The following is a 19,611-nucleotide window of genomic DNA, read 5'->3' as shown; positions in this document are numbered from 1 at the left end:
AATGTATACTTGTGGATTAAAGGACACCATTGACTAAAAAGTGGAAAAATTGAGTTGTCAATAGGCACATGCAATGAGAAAGAAAACTTGCTAGCTTTCATGGCTAAAGTGTCAGAGGCAGGCAGCCGGATTTCCAGAGAGGAATGCAGGGTGGTAGGTGTATGGGCTGGCTTATGATACACAGTTGTTAGAGCCAGTGGGAGCAGCATACACTGAAGATGATGTGGGGATGTGAATTGGGAGAAGATGATATAGGATGGAGGAAGGGAAACTGTTGGACGGAGGGTATGGGAACAGTGGGTTTATGGAGATAGAGTGCAGGATGATTACGGCAGTGAAGTATGTGTTGCAGCAATAAAAGTCCGTCCCGCATAGTTCGAAACCAGTGATGAAGTGAAGGATCCAGATGGCCTGGGTCGTGATGCAGCATTTGAAATTGAGCATGTTTATGTGACCGTGGTTGGTCCACTTCATTCTTGACAACAATTTGGCACTGGCCATTCATCCTGGTGGACAGCTGGTTGATAGTCATACCAGAATAAAAAGCTGTGCAGTGTTCACAGCAGAGTTGCTATTATGTGGCTCCTTTCACAGGTGGCTCAGCTCTGATGGAGTAGGATGAATGTTTGTGTTAAAGAAAAATTATAACAAAACAAAACATTCTCCCTACATGTGTCCAGTTACCTCAAGGTTTTGGGGTAACTGGACCCAGCCAGTCTATACTCCATAGAAGCTGTATTATTCTGATTCAGGGCATCTGTACCTGTTGATGAACAGTAAAGTTACACAGAAAAATCCGCTCAATTAAATAGTTCCATTATTACCAGTGTCGAAAGTGATGTATTACTGGCAGGTGTTTGTAGTAGTAATACTTCGATGAATTGTAGAATGTGAATATTATGAGGTGCGCAGTGGACTAGTTTGTTGTCCAGATTCCTGCTAACATAGTAAGTCACTCACATTTGGTGATTTCTTCATAATCTTGTCTGCCCTGAAGCAATGTATAATGTTCTTCAGCTGAGAAAGCTATGCATATAAACCTAGCTGTACTACATATGTCAACAGGATGGAAATGATTTAATTTTTCCAAGACTGACTAAATTACCAAATGAATGAAAGGTGTTGAATTTAAATTCCATTATACTGTCACTTTTATGAACAGTTGTTTGCTACCAAGTTCAGAAACTAAAGGGCCAATATTTAATACAGTTTGTAATACAGTTTCCACACGCACAACACATTTTCTCTGTCTAGTAGCCTATTTAAGGTTTTCACCTAGAACTGATAGTGAACAGACACAGTATAAAGTTATCAGTTACAGTTGCACATTATATTATATGGAATATTTTGTCCTTCGATAGGAAGTTTCCCTTTGCACAAAAGAAATAATCTGAAATTTCCGTATAAATCATCTATATTTTTCCTGAAAAATGTTCTGATACTTCACACAAAATTCTCTATTTCACCATTACACAAACCTAATAGAATTTTATAGAGCTCAGTGCAACACAGCCAGTCACCACAAGCTGCCACCAACTCCTCACAACTGTTCATGAAATGTCTCTCTGACTGACTGAATCCCAAAGTAGCCAATCGGCTTTTGATTATATTTCTAAATGGCTCTGAGCACTATGGGACTCAACTGCTAAGGTCATTAGTCCCCTAGAACTTAGAACTAGTTAAACCTAACTAACCTAAAGACATCACAAACATCCATGCCCGAGGCAGGATTCGAACCTGTGACCGTAGCGGTCTTGCGGTTCCAGACTGCAGCGCCTTTAACCGCACGGCCACTTCGGCCGGCTTTTTGATTATAATCTGCACAATCCAGTACATTTTCACCTTAGACCAATCCTGTTCTGAAATCTTTCAATGAAATTACCAAAGAATTCAAACAAATTAGCCTCACCTTTAATTGGTACGACTGAAATGAGTTTTATAATCCCAAAGTGTTAAGAACTGGCTGCTTTACAGTTACCATCTTCACCCCATGTATGTGACTCACATCAGAATTGCAGAGTCAGATTTCCGTGCTCATGCTCACTTTGTCACTCACTATTTCAATAATTCATATTTCACACGTATGCCACATTTATTCCTTCATTCACCCACACAACAAAACAAATGAAATACATATTATTGGACAGAAATCATCATATAAACATAATGAAATTGCTATGTAAAACTGTGTTTTTCATAAATGTGATTTATTATGTTACTGAATGGTCAGATATTCATTTGACCTCCCTCACTGACTTCTACACAAAACATGTTAACCTGTCTTATCAATGTAAACACTGTTCGGCCTTCTGCATTGACAGGACTACCACCAAATTATCAATTATGATGAATGAACAGGGGCAGAGGGTGTATACTGGCAACTCGCAATATCCTGTTGCAGAGCATATTCTACAGCATGACTCCATGACGCCATGAACTCTGCACCTGTTTCACCACACGCACCATCTGGATTCTTCCCCCACACACCAGTTTCTCAGAACTCCGCAGGTGGGAACTAGCATTACAACATGTCCTTGGTTCTTGCAACCCACCTGGCCTTAAAATACGTTAATTTTTTCCGTCTCAGCATTTATCCATTGTAACTACTCTTTGCTTTACTTCATTTTAGTTTTCTACATCTTTCATTGTCTTTCCCATCTATTTTTCACCACCAATGTTTTAGTAGTAATCCCTGTCTTGCATATTACCCTGTCTTCCGCCTTTAAGCTCTCAGGTTTTCAAATCTCATCCGATGCAGTCCCCAACAATCAATCTTTCTTTCCCAACCTGTACGGTCAGTCTCCCCTGACACCCGGTTCTGGGTGACTTTCCCAAAATATATCCCTTTTCCTAGATCTCTCAAGCCCTTTTCCTTCACCCTTCTTCCTTCCCCTTCAACCTTTCTGCCTGAAGTAGAAGCCAATGTCTCTGAAAGCTTGCCAATTACAACAATCTTTTATGTGTGTGTTCTGCTGCTGCTTGATGAGTAGATGTTTTATCTATCCATTTAAATAATTTTGTCAATAAATTACACATGGGTTGATCTGAATACAATGAGAATGTTAAATACTTTCAGGTTTCTTTTTTTTTTAAAAAGTGAATGGGTTTCCATGAATGAAAAAATAAGAAAAGCCCTTCCATGCGTGATTGTTGATTTTTGAATAATGATTGTAGTGTGTTCTGTTTGATGTGACACTTCACAATATCCAGAATGTCCTGATGACAGCCCAAAAACCCATTTTTTCCATTGTTCATCTTTTGGAAATAAATAAAATGACACCACCACCGCCTCTGACTTCTCATGATGTGTACCCCTCATGTGCCATTAACATAATGTTTTACTGTGCAGTGAGGGATGCTGCAGAAAACAGGCACATCACAATTAATCTTATTTTCATTTTTCACATTATCAAGGGCTTATTTCAGGTCTTCAGCTAAGTAACTAACTTTAGCACCTTTTTGTGTTTTTCTCCTGTATGTCTGCACCATGATCTATGCTAAGTAAAAGTTGCATTAATTTCATTATGAAGATTACCTTTAAATTTATTTTTAATCTACATTTAATTATTGCAGTAGGGCTGTAAAAGTTACTTTAAAAATGGGGTAAATGGTTCCTTTAAGGAACAACTGGATCCACATGGCCCAGTTGTGCCAAGCATTTGGCTCAGTAGCCTTGTTTCATAAATCTGTTGGGGTTATCTGGGCCACCCATACTAGAATTTAAACGCTTACTCAAGAATCAGAAACAAGCACTTGTCAAAACAGTCAATAGGAAATTAACACTTACTGGGTTGGTGTGAGAATCCATCAAATCTCCCATGACACCATGTTGTTGTGGAGAAAACAGTTGAAAACTTTACAGCCTAGCTATACCTGACAGATGTTCATGAATGATATTCACGGTATTAAACAATGGAAACTCCAGGTATGAATATCAGCAATGTAGGAAAAGACAGGTTGGTACTTATCATAAAGAAGACACATTAGGTTGCAGACAGGCATAATCAAAATTTCTGCCTGCATCCTACATGATAGTAGCATTCTGGCCCGAGGTGCTGGGGCTGGCAGTCATGTGTGCATGAGGTGTGCTTGCTTGTGTGTATGAATGGTGTTTGTTTCTCTTTTGCTGATGAAAACTGTGGCTGAAAGCTATGTGAATGCCTTTTAATTGTGCCTGTCTGCAACTTAATGGGTCGTCTTTACAGTAAGTTTCAGTGTATTGTTTTTCAATGTTAAAATACTTAATTCTCTTCTGGTGGTGATATAAAGAATTAAATAGCCACTTGTTTCTTGGGGGAAGACACTATGTCCTAGTTATCCCCCTGGGCCAGTTACTTGTGCTTCCTTATTACCTTCATTCTAGGTTGAGCAATTTGAAAAAGATGTAGCTGCTTGGGAGGAGGGCCATAACAACTGATTTTTGTGTACAAAAATAGAAAGGGGGAGAACAGGATATGTAGACCAAGGAGGGGCTACAGAAATGCTGGGAGGAAAGAGAGGGGAGACATATGGCCCATCAGATCCAGTTTCAAAATTTGAATTAATAATGTTAACAATACAAAATGGTGTGCGTGAAAGAGATGAAGAGGAGGGGGATTGCTTCTTGGGGGAAGAAGAGGACTGCAGTGGAAGAAGGTATGAGAGGAAAAGATGAGGGAGGGGAACAGCAAGAAGTTACTGGAGAGGAGGCTGGGAGTCGAGGATGGCAGCTCGTGGAGGTTCAGACGAAAGCAGGTGCGAGAATAATGGATATATATGAGGGGTGCTTGCTGCTGCAGGATTGGCTAGCTGTACACAAATTTAGCGTGAAGCAATGCTGTGATGCTGCTGCTGCACTACTACTGATGCTAATACTAATATTCATAATGGGCATAGAAATGGGTGATTCACATGCCATTAATATCCTGGGTAGCAGCATTTTTCATATCCTTATGTACTTTAATTTCAATTATAGGAACCAACGTACGGAGAATAAGTTCACAGAATTTATTCTGACAATAATATTAGAACTTAGTAAAGGATACTTACACCTTATTGACAAGTTGCTGGCACATTTTGAGGGTTGGTTGTAAATATCATGCCACATAGGTAACATGAAATCATGTTGCACTGGCAGATGACCAGATTTTGATATTGACTGATGTAAACTGCTATTTTAACACATCAAATAGGTCATGACAGAGATTCAAGGCAATTCCCTGTGTTTTTTCTCTGATCTTAACTTTCTTTTTTAAGTCTGGCCTTGAAAAATCACAATGTTGTCTCACTATGTCAGTCATTATACCGAGAACTCTCAAGGCTGTATATAAAATATAAAAATTAACACTTATCTTTCATCTGAAGACATAAAATAAATGACTAAGGACTAATTGCAGATTATCTTTGCTAATTGGTAGGGTAGATAAAATAGTATTTTTTGGGTGTATAGGTACATTTTACAGTTTATAATAACCATGACTAAGGCATGATGAGGGTCTCATTACGAATGGGTGCATAATAAGAGGTTATTCCAGGGAGTACCAGAAGGATTTTTGTTACTGTCGATATCCTCTTCATTTTGAGATGGTACACTGTGATAAGGAAAACATTTTATTTTGTAATTTGGGGGGGGGGGGGGGGTCATGATTTGCTTTGGGCTATACCACTTGACCTGAGAAATTTACACATTCACAAGTTCATCAATGTCATTTCAAGGTGTAAGCCACCTACAACATTGCTGACACTTTCAGTGAGAAAATTGTGTCTTCAGAACAGGCATGTCACTTAAAATATCTGTATTTGTTCTGATGCTAACTCTCCTAGCAGCTTATTATAGTTTGATTAAAATAACTGTGATTGATGTATCAGTGTGTCGAGTGGCAAGAACCAGGGTGTCAAGTGGTAAGGGCCAGCTACTGGCCAATTGCAGTTCTTTCTCCATCACCACATGCTCGCTTTGTTGCCTGTTTAATAGGCACTGGCAGAGGCTGTGCAGTGGCAACACTGTCCCCTGCCACTACAATCTGTCAACCACAAAGTTATTTATTCAAACATTACATAATTTGCTGTGTGAACAGTAGATACCAGACTGGATTCGCCACTACTTTTTAATTGAAGGACAGGTTGAAACTAGAGAAAAAGTCATAACAAGGTGATGGGTGTAATAATTTGAAAATTCTCAGTCTCAACATGCCTATAAATGTCTTGTTACTATCAGACAAACAGCTGCAATGCATTTGTTCTAACGGTATCTCTCTTAAATTTAGTAGCTCATTCCAAGACAATCCACATAATATCATTTTATCTGCGCTACTTGCTAAAACACAATGCAACCTGACATGTGGGGTAGCGAGAAAATCAAGAGAATGAAAGCAGCAGGTTTGAACACCAAGTAGGTGATGAATCGAGTTTTCTCTTAACTCTGTAAATGCTCACAAATGGGTACGGGCAAGGCATTTGTGTCATGAGTGCATAAATGTGCAGAGACAACTAGAGCTTGAATTAATTTCTTCAGAATGTTACTGTGTCACCAAGCTACAGGAACTTGGAATTTTGTCTTGACAGTACACCAAGACAAATGCAGGCAGAACGTAGGCTTCAGTAGCAACATCTACATCTACATGCTTACTCTGCAATTCACACTTAAGTGCCTGGCAGAGGGTTCATCAAACCATTTTCATACTACTTCTCTACCATTCCACTCTCGAATGGTGCATGGGAAAAAGGAACACCTAAGTCTTTCCATTCAGGCTTTGATTTCTATTTTATTATGATGATCATTTATCCCTACATAGGGGGATGTCAACAAAATATTTTCACATTCGGAAGAGAAAGTTGGTGATTGAAATTTCGTAAATAGATCTCGCTGCAAAGCAAACCGCCTTTGTATCAGTGACTGCCACCCCAACTCGCATATCATATCAGTGACTCTCTCACCCCTATTGCCCAGTAACAAGAAATGAGCTGCCCTTCTTTGCACTTTTTCGATGCCCTCCGTCAATCCTACCTGGTACGGATCCTATACCACGCAGCAATACTCCAGCAGAGGATGGACAAGTGTAATGTTGTAATGTAGGCTATCTCTTTATTGGGTTTGTCACGTCTTCTAAGTGTTCTGTCAACAAAGCACAGTCTTTGTTTTGCCTTCCCCACAATATTATCTATGTGGTTTTTCCAATTTGACTTGCTCGTGATTGTAATTCCTAGGTATTTATTCGAATTGACAGCCCGTAGATTTGTGCGATTTGCCATGTACCCAAAACTTATCAGATTTCTTTTAGTACCCATGTGGATGACCTCGCACCTGTCTTTGTTTAGTGCTAATTGCCACTTTTTGCACTGTACAGAAATTCTCTCTAGATCATTTTGTAATTGGAATTGATCGTCTGATGATTTTGCTAGATGGTAAATTACAGTATCATCTGCAAACAGATTCAGGGGGCTGCTCAGATTATCACCTAGCTCGTTTACATAAATCGGGGACAGCAGAGGGCCTATGACACTACCTTGCGGAATGCCAGATATCACTTCTGTTCTGCTTGATAATTTACTGTCTATCACTACGCACTGTGACCTCTCTGAGAGGAAATCACGAATCCAGTCGCACGACTGAGACGATACTCCATATGCACGCAATTTGATTAATAGTTGCTTGTGAGGAACGGTATCAAAAGCCTTCTGGAAATCCAAGAATATGGAATCGATTTGAGATTCCTTGTCGACAGCACTCATTACTTCATGGGAATAAAGAGCTAGCTGTGTTGCACAAGAATGATATTTTCTGAATCTGTGTTGGTTATGTATCAATAACAATACGAGAGAAGGAAAGTTGCTACTCACCATATAGCGGAGATGCTGAGTCGCAACAGGCACAATAAAAAGATTCACACAATCATAGCTTTTGGCCATTAAGGCCTTTGTCAGCAGTAGACACTCATACACACACGCGCACACACACTCACACAAGCGCAACTTGCACACACGTATGCAGTCTCAGAGAGCTGAAACTACACTGTGAGCCACAGCACCAATGCATGATGGGAGTGGCGACTGGGTGGGGGTAAGGAGGAGGCTGGGGTGGGGAGAGGGAGGGATAGTATGGTGGGAGTGGCGGACAATGAAGTGTTGTAGTTTAGACAGAGGGTAGGAGAGAAGATGCGGAGGGGGTAAGTAGCAGAAAGGAGAGAAATAAAAATAGAAAGAAATTAAAAGACTGGGTGTGGTGGTGTAATGACAGCTGTTTAGTCACTAACGAAGGTTGATGCCAGGTGGTTATGGGAACGTAGGATGTATTGCAGGGAAAATTCCCACCTGCGCAATTCAGAAAAGCTGGTGTTGGTGGTAAGGATCCATATGGCACAGGATGTGAAGCAGTCATTGAGATGAGGGGGTATCATGTTTGGCAGTGTGTTACATTCCATCCTGGATTTTCCATTGTTTGATTATGTATCAGTAAGTCATTTTCTTCAAGGTGATTCGTAATGTTCGAGTACAGTATATGCTCCAAAATCCTACTGCAAATTGAGGTCAATAATATGGGTCTGTAATTCAATGGGTTATTCCTATTTCCTTTCTTGAATATTGGTGTGACCTGTGCTACTTTCCAGTCTTAAGGAACAGACCTTTCATCAAGTGCGCGGTTGTATATGATTGCAATATAATAGAAGGAAACATTCCATGTGGGAAAAACTATATACAAAAACAAAGATGAGGTGACCCACCGAATGAAAGCGCTGGAAGGTCGATAGACACACAAACAAACACAAACACACACACAAAATTCAAGCCCTCGCAACAAACTGTTGCCTCATCAGGAAAGAGTTTCCTGATGAGGCAACAGTTTGTTGCGAGGGCTTGAATTTTGTGTGTGTGTTTGTGTTTGTTTGTGTGTCTATCGACCTTCCAGCGCTTTCGTTCGGTGGGTCACCTCATCTTTGTTTTTGTATATAGTTGTATATGATTGCTTAGACAGGTGTCTGCATACTCTGAAAGGAACCTGATTGGTATACCATCTGGACAACACCTAAGATATCTACTTTTATGTCACTCATGCTAACAGCTGTTCTGGCTTAGAATTCTGGAATATTTACTTCATCTTCTTTCGTGAAGGAATTATGGAAAACTGTATTTAGTAACTCCGCTTTAGTGGCACCATCATCTGTACATTTCTATCCCAATAATGTCCATGAAAAATATTTTGTTTTAGTACAATTCATTGACCAAAGAATACCATAATGAGTAATGATAGCTACAAAAACCATATTATTTGATTGTGGAAAAGGCTAGAGTGAGTTTCAGTGGATCATTCCATATTTTTTATATCTTAAAAATAGAAATTTAAAGACTGTCAGTAAGTAAGGGGGGAAAATGGTGTTTTTTTTTTCTTTTTTTTTTTTTAATTTAATATACTTTCCAGTTAAGGCTACATCCTTTGTCAAAAGAAAAAAAAAAAAAAAAAAAAAAAAAAAAAAAAAAAAAAAAGGAAATATTTGTAGCTTACTGACAATTCGATTTCTGACTTCTGCAGAAAAGTAGGATCTATTCAAACTAGACAAAAACTATAATTTATATAATAATTATTGTGCCATTAAGCTGTAGAAAGATTGATTACTGGCCTTGGGATGTTTGTGTGATATAAGTGTCATTGGCAGTGATGGAGCAGAGTGCCAGATGATAAATGAATTGAAAGTGTTGGTCTGTCTTTTTAGTGGATATGCAGTGCCAAGACATTATGGAGCAGCCTATGTGCTTGGACTTGATCAATCTTGCAACATACGTAATTATAGGAGCCCAGGGAATAGTGTGAAAAGGGAGACAGTCAGGAGGCAGAGTGTTTGAGAAAAGTTTAGATATTTGAGGAGTAGGTGGAGCTCATGCCTTAGTTTGGACATGAAATCACAGCCATAAGACAAGTTGATGGAGATGCCTGTCAACAAGTGCACCATCTCTGTCATCTACCAAGCAGGCTGAAGCAATGGTTAGCACACAGGACTTACATTTGGGAGGGTGATGTTTCAAATCCCCGTCCAGCCATCCAGTTATAGGTTTTCTGTGATTTCCCTAAATCATTCCAGGCAAATACTGTGATGGGTCTCATCTCTAATGACCATGCTGTTGACGAGATCTAAACTGTAATCTTCTTTACAACCTTTTCCATCAGCTAATCATTGTGGTTCATAATGACAGTAGTGAAGTCTTTGTCTGTGGGGATGATGATCTGGTCAAGATATTTTTGAGGTGCTGGAGGAATGTTCTTTCTTTTGAAGTTGTTTTCTTGGTCTTAATGTAGAGAGGTGTAGCAGAGGGTGGTGCAGAAGGAGGTTTGTAATTTCTGGAAGGTAATTGAAGCAAGCTTACGTGGTAGTGGGAAACGATCACAGTTAGAAAGAGCTACAGACTTGGTGAAGCAATTATTAGGTTGGTGCATAAGCTCGTAGCATTTTTGTTTTGCATGTTGCTATGGCTTTATTTATCGACTGCCATTTTTTATTTGTAATTCACTGTTGCTATCTGAGTTAACATATTGTCATTCTGTCATTTGGATGTAGTGAGTGGTGCTGTGGACATTAGAAAATGGATTGCCAAGTGGAGAAATCTTAACATTTCTGAGATATTGACAGCAGCTGAGGCAGCCAGAAACATTTGTGCCATGCATGGGGATAATGCCATTGGACAGAGCATCTCAATAAAATGGTTTTCTCATATTAAGGAGGGGCGTTTTGAAGTTAGAGACTCTCCACATCCAGGAAGACCTTCAGGGTTTGATGAAGATCATTTAAACACATCAATCCACAATGATACATATCAGATGAGATTAGATTAGATTAGGTTAAGTTTTCGTTCCATAGGCCCAAAAAATGAGATGATTCTCGTGGGTGTGGAACATGTCAGAAAATATAACATAAAATATTTGATTATTATACTTACTACTCTGATCATTTGTCAGGAGATTGTCGAAATATATGAATACAATGCGGTAAAATTGAACAGCTAATATTTATAGAATTAACATTCTGTCAGAATGAAACACTGTTATACACTATTAACAATTTCATCCTGCAGAAAATTCCTAATCTTGACTGTTGTGACCAAGCGTTGTCAGAACTGAAATCTAAAAGATATTTTTACTTAAGATGGCTTAACAGTCTCTGTTAAGATATTCATCTACGGAGTAGGAGCTGCCTATCAAAAAGTCTTTCAACCCCTGTTTAAACAGTGTTTTATCTGAAACCAAGTTTTTAATGGCTGTTGGCAATTTATTGAAAATGTGTGTTTCTGGATATTGGACCCCTTTTTGGACCAAGGTAAGTGATTTTAGGTCTTTATGTAGATTGTTTTTGTTTCTAATATTGATACTACATATTGAGCTATTGGTTGGAAATGGAGATGTATTACTTGCAACAAATTTCATTAAGGAATAAATATACTGAGAAGCAGTGGTTAGAATACAAAGTTCCTCGAACAGGTTTCTACATGATGTTCTTGAATGCACACCACAAATAATTCTTATCACATGCTTTTCCACGCTAAAAACTTTTGCTCAGTTTGATGAGTTGCCCCAGAATATGATCCCATATGACATAATAGAATGAAAGTAAGCAAAGTATGCAAGATTTTTTAAATTTATATCTCCTACACCTGACATCATTTTCACTGCAAATACAGACTTGTTTGGGCACTTCAGCAATTCCATGGTATGCCCTTCCCAACTGAATTTACGTCGAGTTGTAATCCCAGAAATTTAACACTGCAACCTCTTTGATCTGCTTGTCTTCATATGTTGTACACATGCTGGAAGCAAATCTCTTACAGGTTCTGAACTACATGTAGTGGGTCTTCTCAAAGTTTAATAACAGTGAATTAGCTTTAAACCACTTATTAATTCAGTGAAAATTTGATTAGCAGCTATTTCTAAATCTGTACTTGATTTGCCACTTATTGCAAATTTGTATCCTCTGCAAGCAAAACAAACTTAGCATCTGGCAATGTAACAGATGAGAGGTCATTAATGTACACAAGAAAAAGCAGTGGACCCAAGATGGAACCTTGAGAAACACCACATGTAATTAATTCCCAGTCAATGGAGACTGACTGCTTACTGCACAGGTATTTCACAACAACACCCTGTGTTTCCTGTTAGATTGATAAGACTCAAACCATTTCGCAGCACTGCCGGTGACACCATAATATTCTAATTTACTTAAGAGAATGCTGTGGTTCACACAGTCCTAGGCTTTTGACAGGTCACAGAAAATGCCAGAAGCCTCTAATTTATTATCTAATGAATTAAGTACATTCTTGCTGTAAGTGTAAATAGCTTTCACTATATCAGAACCCTTAATAAATCCAAACTGTGACTTGGAAAATATATTATTTGCAGTCGGATGTGTAAGGAGACACTTGAACACAACCTTTTCAAATATCTTTGAGAAAGCTGGCAGAAGTGAAATTGGTCATAGTTTGATGGTATCTCTTTATCCCCCTTCTTGTAAAGATGCTCAACTTCAGCATATTTTAGCCACTCTGTAAATGTTCTGCTGATAAGACACTGATTACACAAATAACTACTGCGTAGTCAAGAATAGGTACACGTGATGAACTTTTATCATTCCACCATTGTGCAACATTTGCACACAATGGGAAGGGTTCAAAAATCAGATTTATGGGTGCGATATGCACTAAGCCAAAATTACAAAAATCAGTGGGTGGCTGTATGTACATCTGTGTTTGCACATCATCAGTTGGCTCATGAACAAGACTGACCATTCCTATCGTGTTCATTACTGGTGACAATAAATGATGTCTTTACACCAAACTAAGGAAAACAGTAACTGATTGAACCCAAACAAAGCAGCAACTCCCCATACAAAGACCTGTGTTGCATCCACAAAAGATAATGTCAAATATATGATGGAACAATGGCAGTATGATGTACTATGAGTTGCTTCCCCAAGGTGTAATCATCACTGTTGACATTTATTGTTAACAGCAGAGATGTCTTGCATGTGCAGTCCAAGAACAACTACCAGGAAAACTGCGTGAAATGATGCTGTACCACGATAACGCCCATGCCCACCTTATTCACCTGATCTTACGCACTCAGATTTTCACCTTTTCTGTTTTCTGTTGAATAGCCTTCAAGGAACTCCCTTTCCAAGTGAAAGTATGCTTCGAACATGGCTTGACGAGTTCTTCACTTCAGAACCACATGATTTCTACAGTTGAGGAATTGAAACATTGCCCCAGCATTGGCAGACTGTTGTAAGTGGTGAAGGAAAATATGGGTATCTAGTGTTTATTAAAACTCTGGAAAAAATTCTACAGACTTGTGCACCAGCCCAATACATTTCTGGCTATGGGCTGATTCGTACAACTTGGTGAGGTTGCATGGAAATATTCCCAATGCATAAATAGGTGGTTATTAAGCCTTGCATGACTGAATGTGGATTTGATGATGAAGGCATTACTACTCCAGAGTAATGGAAAATCTCTAGAACTGATATTTTTTGAGGACAGGTTGATTGTGTCAGATGTCCGTCTGTCCTGGGTTCTGCAGGTCAGTAAGGGAGGCACTAGGAGTGTGGCAGGTCTTGCAAGCCTGCAGTGCAATGTTGGACAGCTGATGGGAGATTTTCTGTGTTATTTTATGCATTCTCAGGTAATACTGGTTTCAGACTCAAGAGATGTGTTTTGGCTTTTCAGGTGCTAAATATCCCAGCAACATTCTTAGGATCTGCTCAGAAACAATCAGGGCAAGTTATATCAGCAATGTTGGCAGGGAAGTATAGAGTTGTTTATTTAACACCTGAATTTTGTTCAGGCGACCTTGGACAGCAAGTTCTGAAGGACCTATCTGAGTCTGGCATGTTGACACTTGTTGCAGTCGATGAAGCTCATTGTATAAGTCACTGGGGACATGACTTCCGTAGCAGTTACAGGTATTAATGTCGCAGATACAGTTATATTCTTATATATATATATATATATTAAATGTATAAAGAATTAAAATACCTATTACAGACTGAGAAAATATTAGAGAGAACAACAATATTCAAAAGAGCAAATCACAAATTAAAGTTTTATATTGCCACCTGGTTGTTGTTGTTGTTGTTGTTGTTGTGGTGGTGGTGATGGTGGTGGTGGTGGTCGTTGTATCTGTATGTATTTGTGTAATGAGCACACTACAGGGCAAGGCATCAAAGGCCACCTCAGATATATCCAGAATGAGTAAATACATTGAGGTGCAGATTTTGCTGAGTAAGGGTGGACAATTTGATGAAATTTCACTGAAACAAGTAATTTTTAACATTTATAGCTAATCATTTATGTCACTAACTTTTTTTGTGGAAATGTACAGAGTTGGACTAAATGATTCATTGGGTTTGAAAGCATTGTTTATTAACAAATATATGACATAGAGAGATGGATGATGCATGAAAGGATATACACACAGCAAGTTTCTGGTACATTCTACAAATGGTCAACAAGTTTGGCCTTGATCACCAGGCACACATCCAAATGGTAATCCAGTTCAATCCATAATCACACTTGCACATTTCCGTCAGTGTCCATCATAGTAGCAGTGATGGGTTCCTGCAGAGCTTCCAGCATTGTTAGCATATAAACTTTGTCCTTAACATGTCTCCAAAGGAAGAAATCAAATTGTGTGAGATCTGGTGACCTAGGCGTCCTTGACAACAGAGGAACATCACTCATATCAGCATGCCCTATCCAGTGATGAGGTAGTTCTCTTTAGCGGACTGTTGTTGAAAAAGGAGCAGACAGTTGTGCTCCATTGAACTCGATCGAGCTCCTCTTATTGAAAGGTGGAAGTCAGTTTTGGCACCAACCCCAACTGCAACATATACAGGTGCCAGAGCCTGTCACCATCTGCTTGATGAAGAAAAAGACCTCTGTTTTGGATATGGCTTGGGAGGCATATTTTTGGCAAACTTGTTTCCAGTTCCACATGGACATGGAGCATTTCAGTACCCCACACTCTCATATTGTTCCACTTCACCTTTCTTGACAGATGGGAAGTCTGCTGACCATCAGTGTCCCTGCAAATTCATCATCTCCCGTAGATTGCTACATTTGGGTACAAAACACCAGTGGGTGTTAATAACAATTGCAAACAGCAGAGTTTGAAATGCAAACACTGCCACAAAACATCCCAAAATGTTTTCTGCAGAATGCCCAGTTCACAGCTTGCACATATTTTTCACGCACTCCACAGTTTTCTCTGAGACACATGATCACGCCAAGCTTTTCCCTTTACACAGACAACCAATATTGCAAAATTGGCGAAACCAGTGCAAAATGCTTGGGTAACCAGGTGCAGCTTTCCTTTATTTATGTATGAATGCATGATAAATGCTCATAACTGATGAATACTTCACGTATTCCAACACACAAAAACTCTTCTCATGCGTCATCGCCATCCTGTAGATTGCCATAACAGGCCTGCCATCTAGCATGCACTCGAGCCATGGAGATTTTTTAAAGTTGTGGAGTATATCCATCTTTTCATTTATCCCTCATCTTTCTATGTCATATACTTTTCAGTAAACAATCATGAATCATTTAGGATAACTATGTATGTTACTCTTTAGTACTTTGGAAAAGCCGTATAAGAGGACTCCAAAGATGAAACATGAGTGGAACTTTATCACATGGTAAAAAGATAACATTGTTGCAAACCACTCTCTAGGTATCAGGAAAAGAGGTCCCACAAACATATTGTGTACTGACAACATGCCACTCAGGTACTGATTGTGTGTTCATTTGTGCACTGGAAATGCAGCAGTTTATGCTTTGCTGTTGTAGCAATCAGACAACTTGCTTGTGAATCTATTCAGACTTTCAGAATGTAAATGACAATCAAAAAAGTGAATATTGTTTTCATTTATGGTGAATGTTGCGAGCTTGTTAAAGCAGAAGTGTGGCTTGTAGGCTGAAAGGTATCCTGATCATGCCAAGTCGCAAACATTATGAAGAAAAATTCCAACAAAGCAGAAGTGTGAAGAATAAAACACACAGTAAAAAAGAACATCATCTGATAAGAAACTGCAACTAACATTTTAGCTGCTGTAACACACAATTCACGTGTCGCTACTAGACAGCTTGAATTTGTGAATTTGATCAGCCAGAGGAGTGTTTTGCAAATATTACAAACCAACTATTTCTTCATTTCCACACTTTGCTCAAACAAAAGCTGCATGACAATGCACTTCAAAATTGGGTACAGTTATCCAAATGGTGTCTACGAAACTACAGAGTGATACAGCATTTCTGTACAAGATTTTGTTTAGTGCTGCAGCTTCTGTACAAGACAGAATTGGCTAAACAGTGACCTTGATCTGTCAACATGTGATGTAAAATTTTCAAGAATAGACTTGTTGGCCATTGCTTTATTCATGGGATTCAAAATATTCACAAATATTGGTTCCTAACATCTATTCTGCCACAGTCATTGGACATAAGTCAATCCATGTGGTTCTACATAATGGGTACCCAGCCCATTCCGCACATATAATTACAGACCTCCTTACCAGAACATTTTGAGATAATTGGGTTGCATGCTCACCAGACTTAATTCTCTCTCTCTCTCTCTCTCTCTCTCTCTCTCTCTCTCTCTCTCTCTGTGTGTGTGTGTGTGTGTGTGTGTGTGTGTGTGTGTGTGTGTGTGTGTGTGTGTGTGTGTGTTCCGATATTTATCAGATTATTGTGTGACTGTAGTAGAAGTGTCATTTGCAATGTGACTAACAGGAAAAGTTTGTTTGCATTAAGAATGCTTGATAAGCTGTGATCCCTAGCAGAGTGTAAACTTCTCATTTAATAATACCACTTTTTCCTGCGCAGGGTTTCAACATATTTCGTAGTCCAGTTTTATACTTTTTGTCGAGTAGCTACTGTTATTTTAAAAATTGTGCTAATGATTACAGTATGTTGTACTGTAAAATTTAAGTTGAACTGTATTTTCATTCACAAATCTGTCAGTTCATTTTTCAGATTCTACATTATGACAAGTTAAAACTGTATGAGAGACTATAGTCCAGACCAAATCTCAGTCTGTAAGACAAGCACAATAATCTTGTTGGAAGCTCGTAGCCCTCAAGCGGCGTGTATCGGGATATGATTTGTAGTACAGCACACAGTTTCCACTCAACAAAAATGTAATTATTGCACTAAAGTGTAAGAGAATTCATATCGTTTACCTTTTTTTCCCTAGATGCTTAGGAAAAATCCGGGAGCTGCTATCAAAGGTTCCATTTCTTGCAGTAACAGCGACTGCAACTCCAACAGTATTTGATGACATTTGTAGATCGCTGAAACTCAGGTAAGTTGTTTCTCACACTTTACATTGTTGTTACAGTACATAGTTTGTGCTTACATGTGTCAAGGAAGAAATTATTATTGTACTCTTTGACTGCTATTTCAGCATTTTAGTTCTTCAAATCTTGTTCAGAATAGGAAAAAAATTGTTTTATCTGCACTAAAAAAGAATCCTCTCAAATTTTACAGTGTCATAATCTATCTAATCAGCATATTTGTACAATCCTGTTCCAAAGTGTTTGTTCCCTTCAAAAAACCTCAGGTGGAAACCATCTATTGTGCTTACCCCCCCCCCCCCCCCCAGATCTACTACCTAAGCACCGTTTATTCCATAAATGTCTGAGTCTGTTGAGAACCTCATTCTTTGTTCTCATTCTTCAATTTTCAGCATCCTTTTGTGACACCCCTTCTCAGACACTTCAGTTCTATTATTTTTCAGTTTTTCCACAGTTTGCAATTCACTTCAATACACACGTACTGCTTAGTTAAGCACTGCTGGACGGGGAGTGACCTGAACTGTCTGTAATGATAAATTTACAAACTGCCTTGCTGTTATACATTTTTACATAAAATAGGAACCACTGCAACAAAGTCCAGATTATTTCTTCTGTGGTGATTTCTACTCCATCTTTTCCACCATACACGAGCAGAACTAATCTCTCCCATTAACTGAAGTTTAATGTCTTCAGTTTCATCACTTAGCAGTGCACACTCTTGGGAGGAACTAGAAGAGAGCCAACAAGTACATGGTAGGAACAGTTAATTCAAAACGCAGACATTGATTGATTGATTTTAACAGGAGAGCTAAAACAGCTTAGGTCTAACCCGCCACTGCCTGCACCAAAACTAGGTTTATTGTGCGGTATCGCTCCCTGTATATCTAGTAAAGCCAACCAGTGCCCTTAAATAGTGCAAGGAGTCCCTCTACCAGTTTTTTGTAGACACAATTTCTACAGGTCTAGTTATCCCGAAGATTCTGTATCTTTTACTCTCCAATGCTATGCATTCAAAGATTAGGTGTGATGCAGATTCTTCACCCTCATCACAGATCCTACATTTAGGGTCCTCTTGCGTTATACCCATTGTGTGTAGGTGTTTTTTGAAGTTCCCATGGCTGGTCATCAGTCCAGTCATGAGTTTGATCTCTTTCCTGTGCAATCCCAGGATTACAGAGCTTCTTTTAAAACATGGCTTGGACATCATTACCTTACCATGTTTTTGTTTATAGACCTTGGTCCAATATCCTATGTGCTGTTTCCTAAGCCAGTTCTGTAGTTCTAATTTGATCATAGCCTTGGTGATTGTCAAGACAGGATCCAGTCCAATAAATGGAGTTGTTGCCCCCATCCTAGCCAATCTATCAGCTTGTTCATTGCCACAGATCCCCGAGTGGTCAGGGACCCACACTAGGTACACCCTGTTGCTTCCCCCTAGCTCCACCAGAGCCCTGTGGCAATCTGCAACAATCTTAGATCTTGTTGCAGGAGCTGCCAATGATTTCAGGGCTGCCTGGCTGTCTGAATAGATATAGATGCTATGATCATTGTAGCACCTACACATGTTTTCCTCCCCACATGCCCTGATTGCAGTAATTTCGGCTTGGAATACAGAGGCCAGTTTCCCTAGAGAGATGATGCTCTCCAGTCTTGGCTGAACCCCATACAACCCTGCCCCAATGCCTTGATCTGTTTTCGACCCATCAGTGAACCAAATGATGTCCCCCGTACGGTGTCGAACTGTTTTCTCCCACTGCTCCCTACTTCCAGTTATTATATTGTAAGGCTTGTCGAAGCAGTTAGGAGTTGTTATCTGGTCAGCAGGCATTTCCCCAGCCATACCTATATTTACCTCACTCACTATGTTAGTGTGTGATTCTGGATATCCAAATGAGACCCAGTTTTGGCCAGTTTTAAGTCTGTATGCCCCAGCTGCTGCCTCCATCTTAACCCAAAGGTGAAGTGGAGGCATGTCCAGCATGGCTTCCATTCCAGCAGTTGGTGTGCTGCTGATTCCGCCAGTTATGGCTAAGCAGGCCAATCTGTGCACCTTAGCAAGCTCTTTAGCAGCAACCCGCTGTTCTACCTTCTTCCACCACACTACGGCCCCATAGGAAATCTTAGGTCGAATACATTACCAGAATAATACTCTCTCTCTCTCTCTCTCTCTCTCTCTCTCTCTCTCTCTCTCTCTCTCTCTCCCTCTCTCTTTTTCACACACACACACACACACACACACACACACACCTAAAAAATGGAGATAAGTATACTATTACTGTTTCTTGTCTTTCTTTCTACATAA

General features: G+C 39.4%; 1 protein-coding gene across 1 annotated transcript in view; it reads left to right on the top strand.

Annotated features, from left to right (window-relative positions):
* The window catches only part of LOC124787764 (Werner syndrome ATP-dependent helicase-like), a 247,402-nt gene that overhangs the window by 85,411 nt on the left and 142,380 nt on the right, over window positions 1-19,611 (top strand). Inside the window, exons 4-5 of the mRNA XM_047254645.1 lie at window positions 13,681-13,916; window positions 17,210-17,317. Of these exons, the coding sequence (XP_047110601.1) occupies window positions 13,681-13,916; window positions 17,210-17,317 (344 nt within the window). The remainder of the gene's footprint in view (window positions 1-13,680; window positions 13,917-17,209; window positions 17,318-19,611) is intronic.

The sequence above is a fragment of the Schistocerca piceifrons genome, chromosome 3 (assembly GCF_021461385.2).
Source record: "Schistocerca piceifrons isolate TAMUIC-IGC-003096 chromosome 3, iqSchPice1.1, whole genome shotgun sequence".
NCBI lineage: Eukaryota > Metazoa > Arthropoda > Insecta > Orthoptera > Acrididae > Schistocerca > Schistocerca piceifrons.
Note: the sequence above shows the minus strand (reverse complement) of the source record. Positions and strands in the feature narration are given on the sequence as shown.